At 36.1% G+C, this 14,705-nt stretch overlaps 1 protein-coding gene across 1 annotated transcript in view; it reads left to right on the forward strand.

Annotated features, from left to right (window-relative positions):
• CNOT6L (CCR4-NOT transcription complex subunit 6 like) overlaps nt 1–14,705 on the forward strand; it is a 150,681-nt gene that overhangs the window by 80,376 nt on the left and 55,600 nt on the right. Inside the window, exons 5-7 of the mRNA XM_017876601.1 lie at nt 9,707–9,827; nt 11,390–11,576; nt 12,925–13,010. Of these exons, the coding sequence (XP_017732090.1) occupies nt 9,707–9,827; nt 11,390–11,576; nt 12,925–13,010 (394 nt within the window). The remainder of the gene's footprint in view (nt 1–9,706; nt 9,828–11,389; nt 11,577–12,924; nt 13,011–14,705) is intronic.

Here is a 14,705-nt window from a genome sequence, read left to right on the forward strand (position 1 = left end):
CCTCTTTCCTTCCTTCCCTCCCTCCCTCCTTCCTTCCCTCCCTCCCTCCTTCCTTCCTTCCCTCCCTCCCTCCCTCCCGCTCTGTTGCCCCAGCTGGAGTGCAATGGTGTGATGCCAGCTCACTGCACCCTCTGCCTCCTGGGTTCAAGTGATTCCCCTGTGTCAGCTTCCCCAGTAGCTGGAATTGCAGGTGCCTGCCACCATGTCCAGCTAATTTTTGCATTTTTAGTAGAGACAGGTTTTCACTATGTTGTTCAGGCTGGTCTTGAACTCCGGACCTCAGGTGATCCACTCTCCTTGGCCTCCCTAGGTGCTGGGATTACAGGCATGAGCCACCACGCCCAGCCATGTTATTTCTTATTTATAAGTCTTTGCTTATGCTTTTATTTTTGCTTTGTCTGTCCCTGCCATACCTACAATCCCTTTCCTTGAGGGAAATACTGATTCCTGTTCATTCTTTAAGATTCAGCTTAGTGTCACCTCCTCGTGGAAGTCTTGCATCATCTCTTCTACTTCAGTACTGTGGCACTTTGAGACAAGTTTTCTTTTAATCCCCCTGTCTTGTGCGTGTGCATGCAGACCAAATCTTCGTCAGCACTAGATATTGTCAGTTATTAAATTTAATCCTTCTAATGTGTAGTGATATCTCATTGTGGTTTTTAGTATTTCTCTGATGCCTAATGTTGTGCATCTTTTCATGTGCTTATTTGCTATCTGTGTATCTTCTTTGAAGTATCTGTTCAAATATTTTGTTAATTTAAAAAATAAGATTGCTTTATTATTTTGTTTTGAGCATTCTTTATATATTCTGGAGAGTTTTTTTTTTTAAGTACGTGTTTTGCAGATATTTATTCTTAAACCCTGACATGTCTTTTCCTTCAACTTTCAAAGAGCAGAAGTCTTAACTTTTCTTAAAAGTTAGTTTATCAGTATTTTTTCTTTTATGGATCATGTTTTTTATGCTATGTCTAAGTAATCTTTGCCTAATTCAAGGTCACAAAGACTTTTCTCTGATGTTTTCTTATAATGTTTTATAGTTATTGGTTTTATATTTAAGCTCATGGTCCTTGTAAGTTTACTTTGGGATGCAAGGTATGGATTGATGTTTATTTATTTATTTTTCCATATGGATATACCATTGTTCTAGCACCATTTGTTGAAAAATCTGTGCTTTCTCTATGGTTATCTTTTTGTTGTAAATCTGTTGATCATGTATGTGGGTCTATTTCTAGTTTCTCAGTTCTGTTCCATTGAACTGTGTATGTCTATTCTTTCATGAATACCAAACTCTCTGGATTACTGTAGTTTTAGTAAGTCTTGAAAAATCAGATACTGTGCACATCTATGTTTATATCTTTTTCAGAAGTGTACTGGCTATTTTAGATTGTCTTTCTATATAAATTTTAGAATTAACTTGATTTCTGCATGGGGAAATATACAGAAGAAGAGGTGAAAGATGACTTAAGCCAAGAATGATGAGAAGGAAGTTGATACTCATTAAAAAAAAATGCAAATGTACATATCAGAGGGGATAGAAAACACAAACTAAATCAAAAAAGTGAAAAGAAGTCTGGGTGCAGTGGCTCATACCTGTAATTCCAGCACTTTGGGAGGCTGAGGTGGGCAGATCACTTGGGCCCAGAAGTTCAAGACCAGCCTGGGTAACATGGTGAAACCCAACTCTACAAAAAAATACAAAGATTAGCTAGATGGTGGTGGCGTACACCTGTAGTGCTCGTTACTCAGGAGACTGAGGTGAGAGGATCACTTGAACCCAGGAGGTTGAGGCTGCAGTGAGCTGAGGTTGCACCACACTACACTCCAGCCTGGGTGATAAAGTGAGACCTAGTCTCAAAAAAAAAAAAAAAAAAAAAAAAATTAGATTAGATTCAGTATCTTTAGATGAGTGGGAGGCATTAAATGCAAGGCATTAAAGCATTGTAATTGTTAAGTTAGGTGGAGACTAATACTTAATTTGGAATTCTGGGAGGAAAATCATAAGCTTAAGTTGTCCATATTGATAATGAAATAAAATGAAACATGTCTATAGTAGCATTATTTTTGAAAATTTGAAGTGATTGATAGATTTATAACCCCTGGTCTGGTCTCTGTTTTTTTATTTTAGTATTTATGTTTCATGTTGTTGCTGCTGCTGTGGTCTTGTATCTCAGATATGGAAGAAAGTTTCTAAATATGCAGAAAAGGAATTGTATTCTAATTCTTTCTCCTTTATTTCCTTCCGGCATTACTATAACTGACAAGTAGACCATGCCCTCATCGCTTTCCAGAGCCAGAAGCTTCCTGTAAGTTATCTCTGGATTGCCGTAAAGTTATCTTTGAATTACCTTTGGAAAGATGTATAACAAGCAATAACATTTTCGCATATTCATCTAGGGGCTTTATTGCCACATATGCCTATGCATTTTATTTGCATAGATAACTAGTGTTTGACTTGAGATATATTTAATAAATAGAGCCCCAAGAATAAACTGACTAGAAATAAGACATATTGAGTCCAAGTATTTCCTTGTTCCTTGGGTTATCTAATTATTTGGTTTGCTAGCAAGGATTGTAGAAAATAATAGTATCACTGATTTAGGAAACCAGTTGCTGTCATCTTAAGTTAAATGTACTAGTATGTGTTTAACCCGTTATCTTCAGTCACATTCCCCAATATTAGGCCATTTAAAACTTCCCATTCTTATCCTGGGAACTCTGTTCTCTCCACCTATTCTTGACCATGCCAGAGGTTATCGGTTATTCATCACCCTCATCCTTTGTGATAAGAATGTTTTATTTTCCCTTTAGTTGTTCTGCTTATTTTAGAGTAGTGACAGTAGAGAACAATGCAACTACCGGATGAGGGAGAAAAAGAAAGTAGTAACAAGAAATGCCAAATTCCTTGCAGAATTATTGAAAAGCAAACTACTGTATAGCTTTTCTTTTTCAAGTAGTGCTGTGGAAACAGTATATGCTCCATGAGGGTGACGACAATGTACATCTTGTTCACTATTGAAGCACCCTAGTGCTTGGTACAGTAAATGTCAGTAGTGAGCAATAGGCATGCAGTAAATATTTCTTGAGTAAATGTTAAACTGGTCAGAAACATTAGACCTCAAAAGTTTGAAGGTTATTTTTTTCAATAATGATGAGTGACTTTGCCATTATAAAACGTAAGTTTTTTTTTAGAGTGGTCACAGAGCTGGAGATGTCATGAACACTTGGAATTAAGTCTTTTTTTTAAAACATGTTTGCATTATTTTATAATCTATGAACTTTAGTTGAATATATAATTTAAAAAAGACAAATGCCATCCACAGGCCCTTGGTATGGAAATGGAATGGGATTGCTAATGAAATTTTTCTTTATCCCAGGGCGTCATTTAAGCTCTTGGGATTGCCATAAATCTTTAATTTTGTCAATATGATCTTACTATATGCAGTATAGTTTGCTAGGGGCAGTTTTTGTAGTATCAGCTGCTTATCTCATTCAGGTGAAGTACAAATTTAGTATGACAGTTGTAATGATTAATAGTTGCGTATAGTTAAAAGTAAATATTATAGTTGGGTGTAGTGGGGACACCTGTAGTCCTAGCTGCTTAGGAGGCTGAGGCAGGAGGATTGCTTGACCCCAGGAGTTTGAGGTCAGGCTGGGCAACATAGGTAGACACTGTCTCTTTAACAAAAAAAAAAAAAAGACTAGGCGCTGTGGTTCATGCCTGTAATCCTGCTAGCACTGGGAGGCCAAGGCAGGAGGATCTCTTGAGGACAGGAGTTCAAGACCAGCTTGGGCAACATGGTGAAACCTCATCTCTAATAAAAATGAAATAAAATAAAATTAGTTGGGTATGATAACATGTGCCTGTAGTCCCAGCTACTGGGGAGACTGAGGAGGGAAGATCACTTGATCCTAGGATTTCAAGCTTGCAATGAGCTATGATTGTACCACTGTCCTCCAGCCTAGGTGACAGAGTAAGACACTGTCTAAAAACAACAACAACAACAACAACAACAAAGATATTAAACTTAAAAAATGACACAGTGCAAGAGTTATTTGCTTTGTTAAGCAAGATAAACACAGACACATTTTCTCAGGAAGGGAGCTTATAGTGGTTAAGACCAGATGGGAAGGATAGTTATTTATTAAGATGAGTATGTAGTAAATCACACACACAAAAATACATGTTTTCCCTTCTGTAACTTTTGGGAATAAATGCCAATATAAGACAGATTTATCTGAGAATGTGTAAAATGGAATAAGTTATTGATATTTACTCTGAACTCTAAATTAAGCCTCATATAGGCTTATTTTTGTGTTCTTTCAATTTTAGGAACTCTGCCAGCATCTGTATCTCTGCGTATGACTGATTTTGCAAACTATTGTTGAGATGATTAGTGATTTGTATTTTGGGTTAGATTTCATTGAGTTAGCAGTCTGATTCATTATGAAGCACTCCGGTGCTTGTAGGATTTTTAGTCTGAATCCTAAATGAAATAACACTAATTGTGCCAAACTACAGACTGAGATAAAATGACCTTACACTTAGGGTGGTAAGAGAGAAACTGTAATTTAACGCTATAGGACTTACATCTTCACATACACTATAGAGGCTTCTGTTTTTTTGTAAGCTACTCTAGATGACCAGTATTTACAGAAGCTTAGTTCTAGCTTTTACCAGTTTGCCTTGATTTGGCCAGCTTGTTTTTTTTCAGGGGGAGTTATGCTGGTTTATTTTCCTAGTGCTACATATAAAACTTGAGATTTGGGGTAGTATATTTGGATGTATTTCATATGTATTTTTAAAATATACCTTTCATTGAAATAGCATGTTATGTAGATTTATTTGCAGTTTTGGAAACTCTAAATTTAAATTTTTCTGTGCAAAGCAGACCTAGCGTTACATATAATATTGCTTATAAATTTAAAACTAAAATACAACCCCCCCAAAAGACATTAAACATTTTTTTATTTTTAATGTTTTTTAAAATTTCACTTTTAAGTTCTGCGATACATGTACAGAACATGCAGGTTTGTTATATAGGTATGCATGTACCATGGTGGTTTGCTGTATCTATCAAACCCTCATCTAGGTTTTAACCCCTGCATCCATTAGGTATTTGTTCTAATGCTCTCCCTCCCCTTGCCACCCACCCCCCGACAGGCCCCGGTGTGTGATGTTCCCCTCCCTGTGCCCGTGTGTTCTCATTGTTCACCTCCCACTTAGGAGTGAGAACATGCAGTGTTTGGTTTTCTGTTCCTGTGTTAGTTTGCTAGGAATGATGGCTTCCAGCTTCATCCATGTCCCTGCAAAGGACGTGAGCTCACTCTTTTTTTAAGGCTGCATATTTTTTAATGTTTTTTAATGCTATGTTGCCCAGGCTAGAGTGCAGTAGCTATTCAGCGGTGTGGTTATAGTGCACAATGGCCTTAAACTCCTAGCTGCAAACGATCCCTCCACCTCAGCCACCCAACTAGGTGGGACCAGAGGAGTATACTGCTGTGCCCAGCTTTGAAATACATTTTCTATGAAGTCAGTATTTTACAGCGTTATCTGAAGTTTTTGCTTAATAGAACCGAAGACAAATTTATTAAAGTCTTCACTCTGTGGTAGTGTTTAATCAGCCTTTGGTGATGGAGATTAAAACTTTTTAATGTAAGGAGTATATAAGATGTAGGAGAAAATCGGGTTCCTTATCTAGGACTGATGGTTACTCTCAGAAATTTTACTCAGAGTCTCTGAGGCCTTTGTAGGAGACACGCTAAGAAATGAAGAAATAAAGAGTAAATGAATGGCAGACTCAAAAAGCAGCTTGTGTAGTATTTGGGGAACTAAGTGGAGTGTTTTACATAGTGTTGAAATGAAGTTGGATGGCGAAGTTGGAAAGGTGTTGCTAACAGGCTTTGTTATGTAATCGGGATTCCCAGTATAAATATGGTTGATGTAATGGGAGGATCTTTTGAGAATCTATGTAAGTTGTTGTAGAAATTAGAAACTCTTGGAAAAACTATTTAAAAAACCTGCCTCTTCATTAGTTTGAAATTAAAGATAAGAAATTAATTGCACTACGTTTTCCCAAATAAAACATTTCGCTTTCTTGGATGAAAAATGTTAATCACTCAGTATTTAAGTCTTGCACTGAGCTGTATATGAGACTATTTGAAGCCACATGATCAGTGTCACATTTAGAGATTGAAGTTACATTTGAATAATTTATTTCATAATTTTAAGATTTTTGTGGTATGCCTACAAGGTGGAAAGTTGATGCCGAGACCTGAGAGGGGAAAATAAAGCTGAACGGAAGGATTTAATAATGTTAATTTCCTGAAATTGAGTTCTCTGTTATTGATTGATTGATACAGGGTCTCACTCTGTTGCCCAGGCTGTAGTGCAGTGGGGTAGTCTCGGCTCACTGCAGCCTGCGACACCCGGGTTTAAGTGATTCCTATGCCTCAGCCTCCCATGTAGTTGTGATTTACAGACATGGGCCACCACACCCGGCTAATTTTTGTAGTTTTAGTAGAAACAGGGTTTCACCATTTTGGCTAGGGTGGTCTGAAACTCCTGACCTCACTACTGACCTCAAGTGATCCGCCCGCCTTGGCCTCCCAAAGTGCTGGAATTACCAACAGTAGCCACCTTGCTGGGCCAAGTTGCCTGTTTTTAAAGCACCATGAAAACCTGGTTTTGGGGGCAGTCGTGACCAGAACTATACTAAATTATTTAGTAAACTCAAATGAGAAATGTTTTAGCTTCAATCATTTTTATTGGCATCCTAATCAAATCCAAAAGAGACCTCTGACCCCTAATATGATAGTATTGATCTTACTTTGGTTTTTACATATTATAGATACTGGTAAACATTTTATGGTGCTTTTTTTTTTTTTTAAGGAAGAGATTTTGTAATTTTAATGGACTTACAAAGATTGAAACATGCAGAATTAAAAAACAGAAATACAGTTCCATATAGTATCTGTTTTAGAGATTAGAATTGGAGCACCAGAAAAGATGATAATTATTAATCTTCTATCTAGATTTTAAAAATATCTGGGAAAATTGAACATGTGGATGAATTACCATTTCTTTGTATCAATTTTTAGAAAAGCGTTGGGTGTTAATTGGCTGTGAGATGAGTAGGGAGGGAGGAAGGTGGCAGATTTTAGGATTATAAAGCATATGATCATTGATCATTCCACAAATACATGTTAAGTGCTTCCTATGTGGCGGGAACTGTATAGAGATATAAAAAGGATGTGTCTCCACACAGAAACATAGTCTCCTTAAGGAACATCCCATCTAGTGGGAGCTGTGATTAAAACAGATTAAATTGCCTTCTAATCCTATGCCCTGTGTTTTATAAAAATGATCTAAAATTGGGCCGGGTGTGGTGGCTCACACCTGTAATCCCAGCACTTTGGGAGGCCAAGGCGGGTGGATCACGAAGTCAGGAGTTCGAGAGCGGCTTGACCAACATGGTGAAACCCCCATCTCTATTAAAAATACAAAAATTAGCTAGGCGTGGTAACATGCGCCTGTAACCCCAGCTACTCAGGAGGCTGAGGCAGGAGAATCGCGTGAACCTGGGAGGCGGAGTTTGCAGTGAGTCGAGATCGCACCATTGCACTGCAGCCTAGGCGACATAGCAAAACTCAGTCTCCAAAAAAAAAAAAAGTGAAACCTATATGTTTTTGCAAATTTAGGGTGTTTTACCCATTTTCATTGTAGGTAATGATTATGTAGTGCGTCTTTGGATCTAGAACTGTTTGATTTGGCTTTGCTTAATCTTGTATTTTTTTGTAGACTCTTACATTATTACACAAAAGTACCCAAAGAGACACATGTGCCTTATGGTGTACAGCAGAAATTCTGAAAACCTTGTTACCTAAAAACTTTATTTTCAGAAGTATTATATATAGGCTGAATATGGTAGAAATCAAATTTCTTCTCCTGTGGAAAATGATCATATTCTTTGTGCTATATGAAGTTCTGAGACATTTATGGAAAATAAAATACGGCTTAGCATCGCCCAAATTGTATGATAAGATTAGAGTTGAAGAGCTTAACCTGGAAAGTTGGAAACTAATTACTGTTAACATATGAACAAATATGGAAAACTTTCTCTTTGCTCCTTTAAGTAAGTGGAAAGGAATGACTATTTTCCCTTTAGAAATGTGAGAGAAAATGATAATATGAGAAAGTTTGATTGCATTCTTATAAACTAGCATTTTGATTTGTTACATGATAGAATATCTCTTTTTTCTTTAATCTCTATATGTAACAAATTTAATTAATCTCTATATGTAACAAATTTCAGATGACCTGAAAGCAACTCTTCAATTTGGGATATAAGGTCTAAACTTTACTTGCAAACAGTTCCAGATTCAGACACTTGGTTTTGGGGTGTGTGTATATATGTTAAAATATGAGCAAAGAACCCAGTATAAATACTATGTGGCAATTTATTGAAAGCATACAGGAGTTTAATTTAGGCTCAGGAGGTTGTGTCATTTGCTATTCTTGTTAGATATGAACTGGATTTTATTTTCTGCCTACTACCAAGCAGTACTTCTTATGTTGGACCCCTTGAATAAGGTTACTTTTAGAGCCATTTGTCACCTACTTCATACCTAGCACATTTGATGAGTTTTATGTCTAGCTGGTCATCATTGATGATTGTTCAGTGATTATTTTGGCAGTTACAGCAGGAAGATGGCACAGTATAGTGCTGTGCTGCATAACGTTTGAATTGCCTAACAATGCATTTCCCAGAACATATCTTTGTTAAACAACATATGAGTATACTAGTTTTGATTAGGGTGACCATGTAACTCATCCAAATTGGACTCTTTTGAGCATGAAAAGGGATGGTAATAATAATTGCTTCAGAACAACAGATATAAACCAAGACTGACCCAGGCAAACTAAGATATGTACTCATACTAATTAGGACACTTTTGATTAGTAGTAACAGAAAATACAATTCAAACTAGCTTAAACAGTAAGGGAACTATATTGGCTTGTGTATCAGAAAAGGCCAGCATTTGGGTGTGCTACAGGTGTGATTCAGTGAGGACTCTGCCTTTGTTTTTCTGTTTTCCAGACTCTGCCTTCCATGGCTGACTTTCCTTATTGTTGTTGCGTGGCTGCCAACAGCAATTTGGGCTGTATTCTTCTTTGTTTATGACCAGCAGGAGAGAGAAGCCTGCTTTTCCTATAAACATAGAAAGAGTTCTGCGGTTTTGTGATTATTAGATACTCCTGAACTAAATCTCTGTGGCAAGGGGAATGTCATGTGCTGATTGTCTTAGGCATGGGATATCTGAATATCACTGAGGAAAGGAGAATAGAATTACTGATTCTATTAGACTGGTCAGAGTCCATTCTGGAAACTCCTACTTGGGAAAGCAGTACAGCTAAATGAAGGGAAGGGATCAGGAAGCAACCATGATGTTCATTGCAAAGTCCGGTGCTGTTGCTTATTTGCATTTTCCCTGAGGCATCTGATAATAAGTTCCTGCAAGATCCTAGCATACTGCAGATAATGTGTGTGTTTTCTTTTTCTGCAAGTGAGAATTTGTAGTATAAAATGACTTACTAGACTGGTAATGGGGAGAGAAAAGGAGTTTACCCTATCTTATTTTCTCTTTTTTTGAAGTAAGACTATAATAATTGTTGATCTCCTTTTTTTTTTTTTCTTTTTTTAAACAGACTAATAGGGATGCCAAAGGAAAATATGATCCTCCAGATCCTCGCAGAATTTATACCATCATGTCAGCAGAGGAGGTAGCCAATGGGAAAAAATCTCACTGGGCAGAATTAGAAATCTCGGGTGAGTGGAATCTGAAGCATTTAATCTGGCATGTAATAGTGATAATAAAAATGTTGAGTATTGCTATATTTTTTGTTGTACATTTTTAATTAGACAGACTAGTTGAAAAGCTACAAGATGTTGAGATACTAGTGTTTAATTTATCTGTTTTATGTGTGACTGAGTATCTTTGTTTCCATTCTTTGAGATTAATTACATTGAGCAGGCATCTGGAATTGAGGATATTGGGAGTTTAGTTTCTAAGTAAAACTAGGTTCTTTGATATAGTAGATTTCATTTAGGCTATTTCAGAGTAATTATGTTTGCAAATTGAAATCTTGGCCATCCTCCTATCTCAGTGTCGGCAAAGAAGAAAACCTGGAAGCTATCTATTTATTCTAATAAATTATAATAACTATGTTATAGGACCTTACTACCTGTTTGGGATTGGGTAAAATAAAATGTGATTCCTAAAAACTCATAATTCCAGTCTAATAATGAGAAAAACATCAGACAAACTCAAGCTAAAGGACCTTGTGCAAAATACCTAGCTTGATTAATACTCAAAATTGTCATTGTCATGTAAAACAAGTAAAGGCTGAAACTGTCATAGACCAGAGGAGACTAAGGAGATGTAACTAAATGCAAAATGGTAGCCTGCATTGAATCTGGAATAAAAAGGTATAAAAACTGGTGAAATCCAAATAAAGTCTAGAGTTTAGTTAGTAGTAATGCACCAGTGTTGGTTTCCTAGTTTCAACAAATGTACAATGGTGATGATGCAGATTCTAATGTTAGGGAAGCTGAAGGAGGGATATATAGGAACTCTCTATGTTATCTTGGTAACTTTTCTGTGAATCTAAAATTACTACAAAATTTAAAGTTTATTAAAAATATAAGTATTATTTTCTTTTATGAATTGGTATAATACAGATTATATATAAAGTGCCATTTTTTTCCCCAGTAGGCATTCATTTGAAAGAGTTAAACCCCACATTGTAATGTCAATAGCAAGAATTACTTGCACATTTAGCTAAAAGGTAACTGGGTGGATGGATGATTGGTAGTCAAAAGAATGAATATGAGCCCATCTTACTAAGTTAATCTAGGGTTTCTTAACCTTGGCACTACTGACACTGATTTGAATAATAGTGGAGGGCTGTTGTGTGCATTGTGGGATATTTAGCAGCATTCCTGGCCTCTGCTCACTAGATAGCAGTAATACCCCTTCAGTTGTGGCAACCAAAAATGTCTCCAGGCATTCCAAATCCTTTGAGGAAACCAAATTGCCTCTGGTTGAGAACTACTCAGTTAAACTCCAACGGTTTCCACATTTTGCCACTTCTCATTTAATACATGGAAGGTTCATGAGAAAGAGTGGTTGTCATGTGAAAGTGGCATGAACGTAAAGGAGGGCCAGGCCAGGCGTGTTTGGAAGCAATCAAATGCATTAAATGAAAAACTAAAATGTCAGAGATACAATATCCATGTGTATTTGCAGCCCCTCTTACCACTTTTTAGCCCTTGTAGTTTAGGTGTCATCTTGGGCCTGGGGTTTTACACTTCAGTATTTTGCCTTTTAGGTAGAGTGCGGAGCCTAAGTACATCACTTTGGTCATTGACACACTTGACAGCGCTGCACCTAAATGACAATTACCTTAGTCGCATTCCACCTGATATTGCCAAGCTTCATAATCTGGTTTACCTGGATCTGTCATCCAATAAACTCAGAAGTTTACCAGCAGAACTAGGAAACATGGTGTCTCTCAGGTGAGGAAGTAATACAGACGTGACTCACTATATAAAATTCTAAATTTAAGAAAATTAGGGATGTTACTCAATTGTAGGATTTCTGTGTGTTGTAACTATCAAATTATATAAACTGTCTAAGCATAGTGCTTGAGTTGGCCTACGTTATTCATTTCTTTTCCTTTCTTTAAATTTGGAGGGTCCTGAATTAGAGTGTGCTTGTATTACCAGTTTCCTTGACAAACTTGAGGTGGGGTGAGGTAAAATAGTAAGTCTCATTATCCGATGTGATAAGACTGATCAGAAATACTTGAAAAATGAAGTTTTGCTGATGAATACAACTGATAACATATCTCTATTATATGAGTCAAAGTATATTTGTATTTCATAATACAACTCCTTAAGGAAACCTTAAAACCTGATGAACAGGATTTATTTCTAATTTTAGGGATTCTTTAAAATTCCCTAAAGAAATCCTAAAAAAATTTTACAGGAAATCTTAAGATCTTATCTAAATGTTTCCAATGATTATCTGTTGAGTAATAATTTTTAAAAACTGCCGTCACATGTTTAAACTTAAACATTGTTTTAAAATCTTGTTCTTCACTATCCTTTACTTGCTTTTTTTACTTTTGGTCGTCCACTAATGAGGGTGCTATTTTTTTTCCTATAGTCTGCTCAAAATTTCACAGTCATAAAGTTAGATCTTATTTATGCTGTCCTGTTCTTGTCTGTACTATCTATGCTTTATTTTAATATTTATGTTTTGTGTCAGTAATTGTCGATCATAGTATTTTTTCATCTTTTCACATTTTCTTTTGTCTTCTTTAATATACTTCACCTGTTTCTTATTAATCTTTTTATTAATTTTTTGGTTTGTTTTCTTAGTATTTTGATATGATTAGAGTAGTATTCAGTTACTTAAGGTATAGGTGATTGGCTACTAATTACAGTTTATTCCTGAAGTTTGTGTAAAAATGTGTACTTTTTTCTATTGATTAGACGGGGTTCAAGGATATCTGTTGGTTAGATACTAAAGATATCTGTCACATTTGCATTTGACAGGCATTTTTGGTGAGAAAAAAGGGGGTAGATTTAGCCTGAGAATGATAATGCAGTTCCTACACCTCCAACTTTAATGTGAGCTAGAGAATGAGTAAATCACAGAAATAGAAACATTGTTAATAGTAGTGGCAATTACACATTTCATAGTAATTTTATATTGTACAGTGTTTTTGGATGAGCACATAGAAATGTGCCTTGAATATAAACAATCACTCAGAGTATGTTAGAAGGAGCGTTAATGGCAAATACAGATGTTAATAAAACTTAGTATATTAAACTAAATTTTTATTTTTTTAAAAAACAGGGAATTGCTTTTAAATAACAATCTGTTACGGGTTTTGCCTTATGAACTTGGTCGGCTCTTCCAGCTACAAACTCTAGGTTTGAAAGGTAAGTGACTTTTAAACAGTTTTCAGGTATTCTGATCCTTTGAAAGAGCATTTTGGTCTTTAAATTAAAAGTTAAGTTTTAGTATGATTTTGAGAATGTGACTACGTGTGCTTTCTCTTGAAAGAAAAGTAGTTCTTTATGTATCAAATTGAACTTGAAGATTTCAGTATGTGCCATCATTTTAACAAACTTGTAAGGGGAAAATTTTTTGGTTTTTATATCTTACCTTTAATTTTCTGTAAAACTGAAATTTCTTAGAAGAGATAATTTAAATTAACACTTAAAAAAAAAAAGTGAATACTAGGCCAAGTGTGATGGCTCACGCCTGTAATCCCAACACTTAGGGAGGCCGAGGCGGGTGGATCACCTGAGGTCGGGAATTTGAGACCAGCCTGACCAACATGGAGAAACCTACTAAAGTCTCTACAAAAAATACAAAATTAGCTGGGTGTGGTGGTACATGCCTGTAATCCCAGCTACTTGGGAGTCAGGAAAATCGCTTGAACCCAGGAGGCGGAGGTTGCGGGAAGCCAAGATCGCGCCATTGCGTTCCAACCTGGGCAACAAGAGCAAAACTTTGTCTCAAAAAAAAAAAAAGGAATTACTTTACATAATAATAGTCTAAACCTCAGCCAGAATGCCTCATGTTTAGCTTTTGACTAAATAAAATAGCATTGATGTGATTATAGGAGAGAAAACGTTATAATAGTAAAATTAGCTATACCTGTTAAGTAAATTATTCTGAGTAACGTGTTAATCCAAAATGCATGCTTCTCTGACTGTCTTTCTCAGTCAATTTGGGATGAAAGGCACACTCAATTCATAGAAACATTGAAATTTGTATAATTTTCTCTTATGGCGTAGCATATAAGAGTTTATGAATTAATAGGACCAAATACAAATATTCTGTATTAAACATTTTCTTCTGTGCTCATGAGGAATAAACATCAGTCAAAGCCTTGTAAAGTATACACTTTCATAGATTTTATTTTCCTTCTTAAAAGACTATTTCAGTTTCCATGATGATCTTCTGCCTGCATTTGCTTATGTCATATAATGGATCATTAAGAATGAAATTTGAATAAGAATAGAAAGAATGATGATATTATTGGTTGAAATAACATGTGATAATTAGGTTTCCTTATTCAGTTTCATAAATTAGACAATTATATGAATGGTTTGAATCTTGTGTTTATAGTTTCTCTGTAAGATTTTATTGATTTTTTAAAATCACATATGAAGTAGAGAGGGAGAATACTTATATCTAAAATATTTTCCTGAGGATTGAGGATTAACGCAAGACATTTGAAATTGTACTGTTGAGACATTTTGCCTCATTTTCTTTATGCTCAATCTCATTCTTACATAGTTGAGATAGCCATTCAGCTACAGTTGGAGTAGGGGACAAGTCTATTCCTCACTAGCAGCTATTTTCTTCTTCCTGATATTGATAGAAAGCATATCAATGACAAATGAATAATTTACTTTTTTTTTTTTTGAGATGGAGTTTCACTTTTGTTGCCCAGGCTGGAGTGCAATGGCACGATCTCGGCTCGCCGCAACCTCCACCTCCCCGCAACCTCTGTCTCCCACATTCAAATGATTCTCCTGCCCCAGCCTCCCAAGTAACTGAGATTACAGGCATGCACCACCATGCCCGGCTAATTTTTTGTGTTTTTAGTAGAGACGGGGCTT

Source organism: Rhinopithecus bieti, unplaced genomic scaffold, assembly GCF_001698545.2.
Source record: "Rhinopithecus bieti isolate Rb0 unplaced genomic scaffold, ASM169854v2 scaffold_8675, whole genome shotgun sequence".
NCBI lineage: Eukaryota > Metazoa > Chordata > Mammalia > Primates > Cercopithecidae > Rhinopithecus > Rhinopithecus bieti.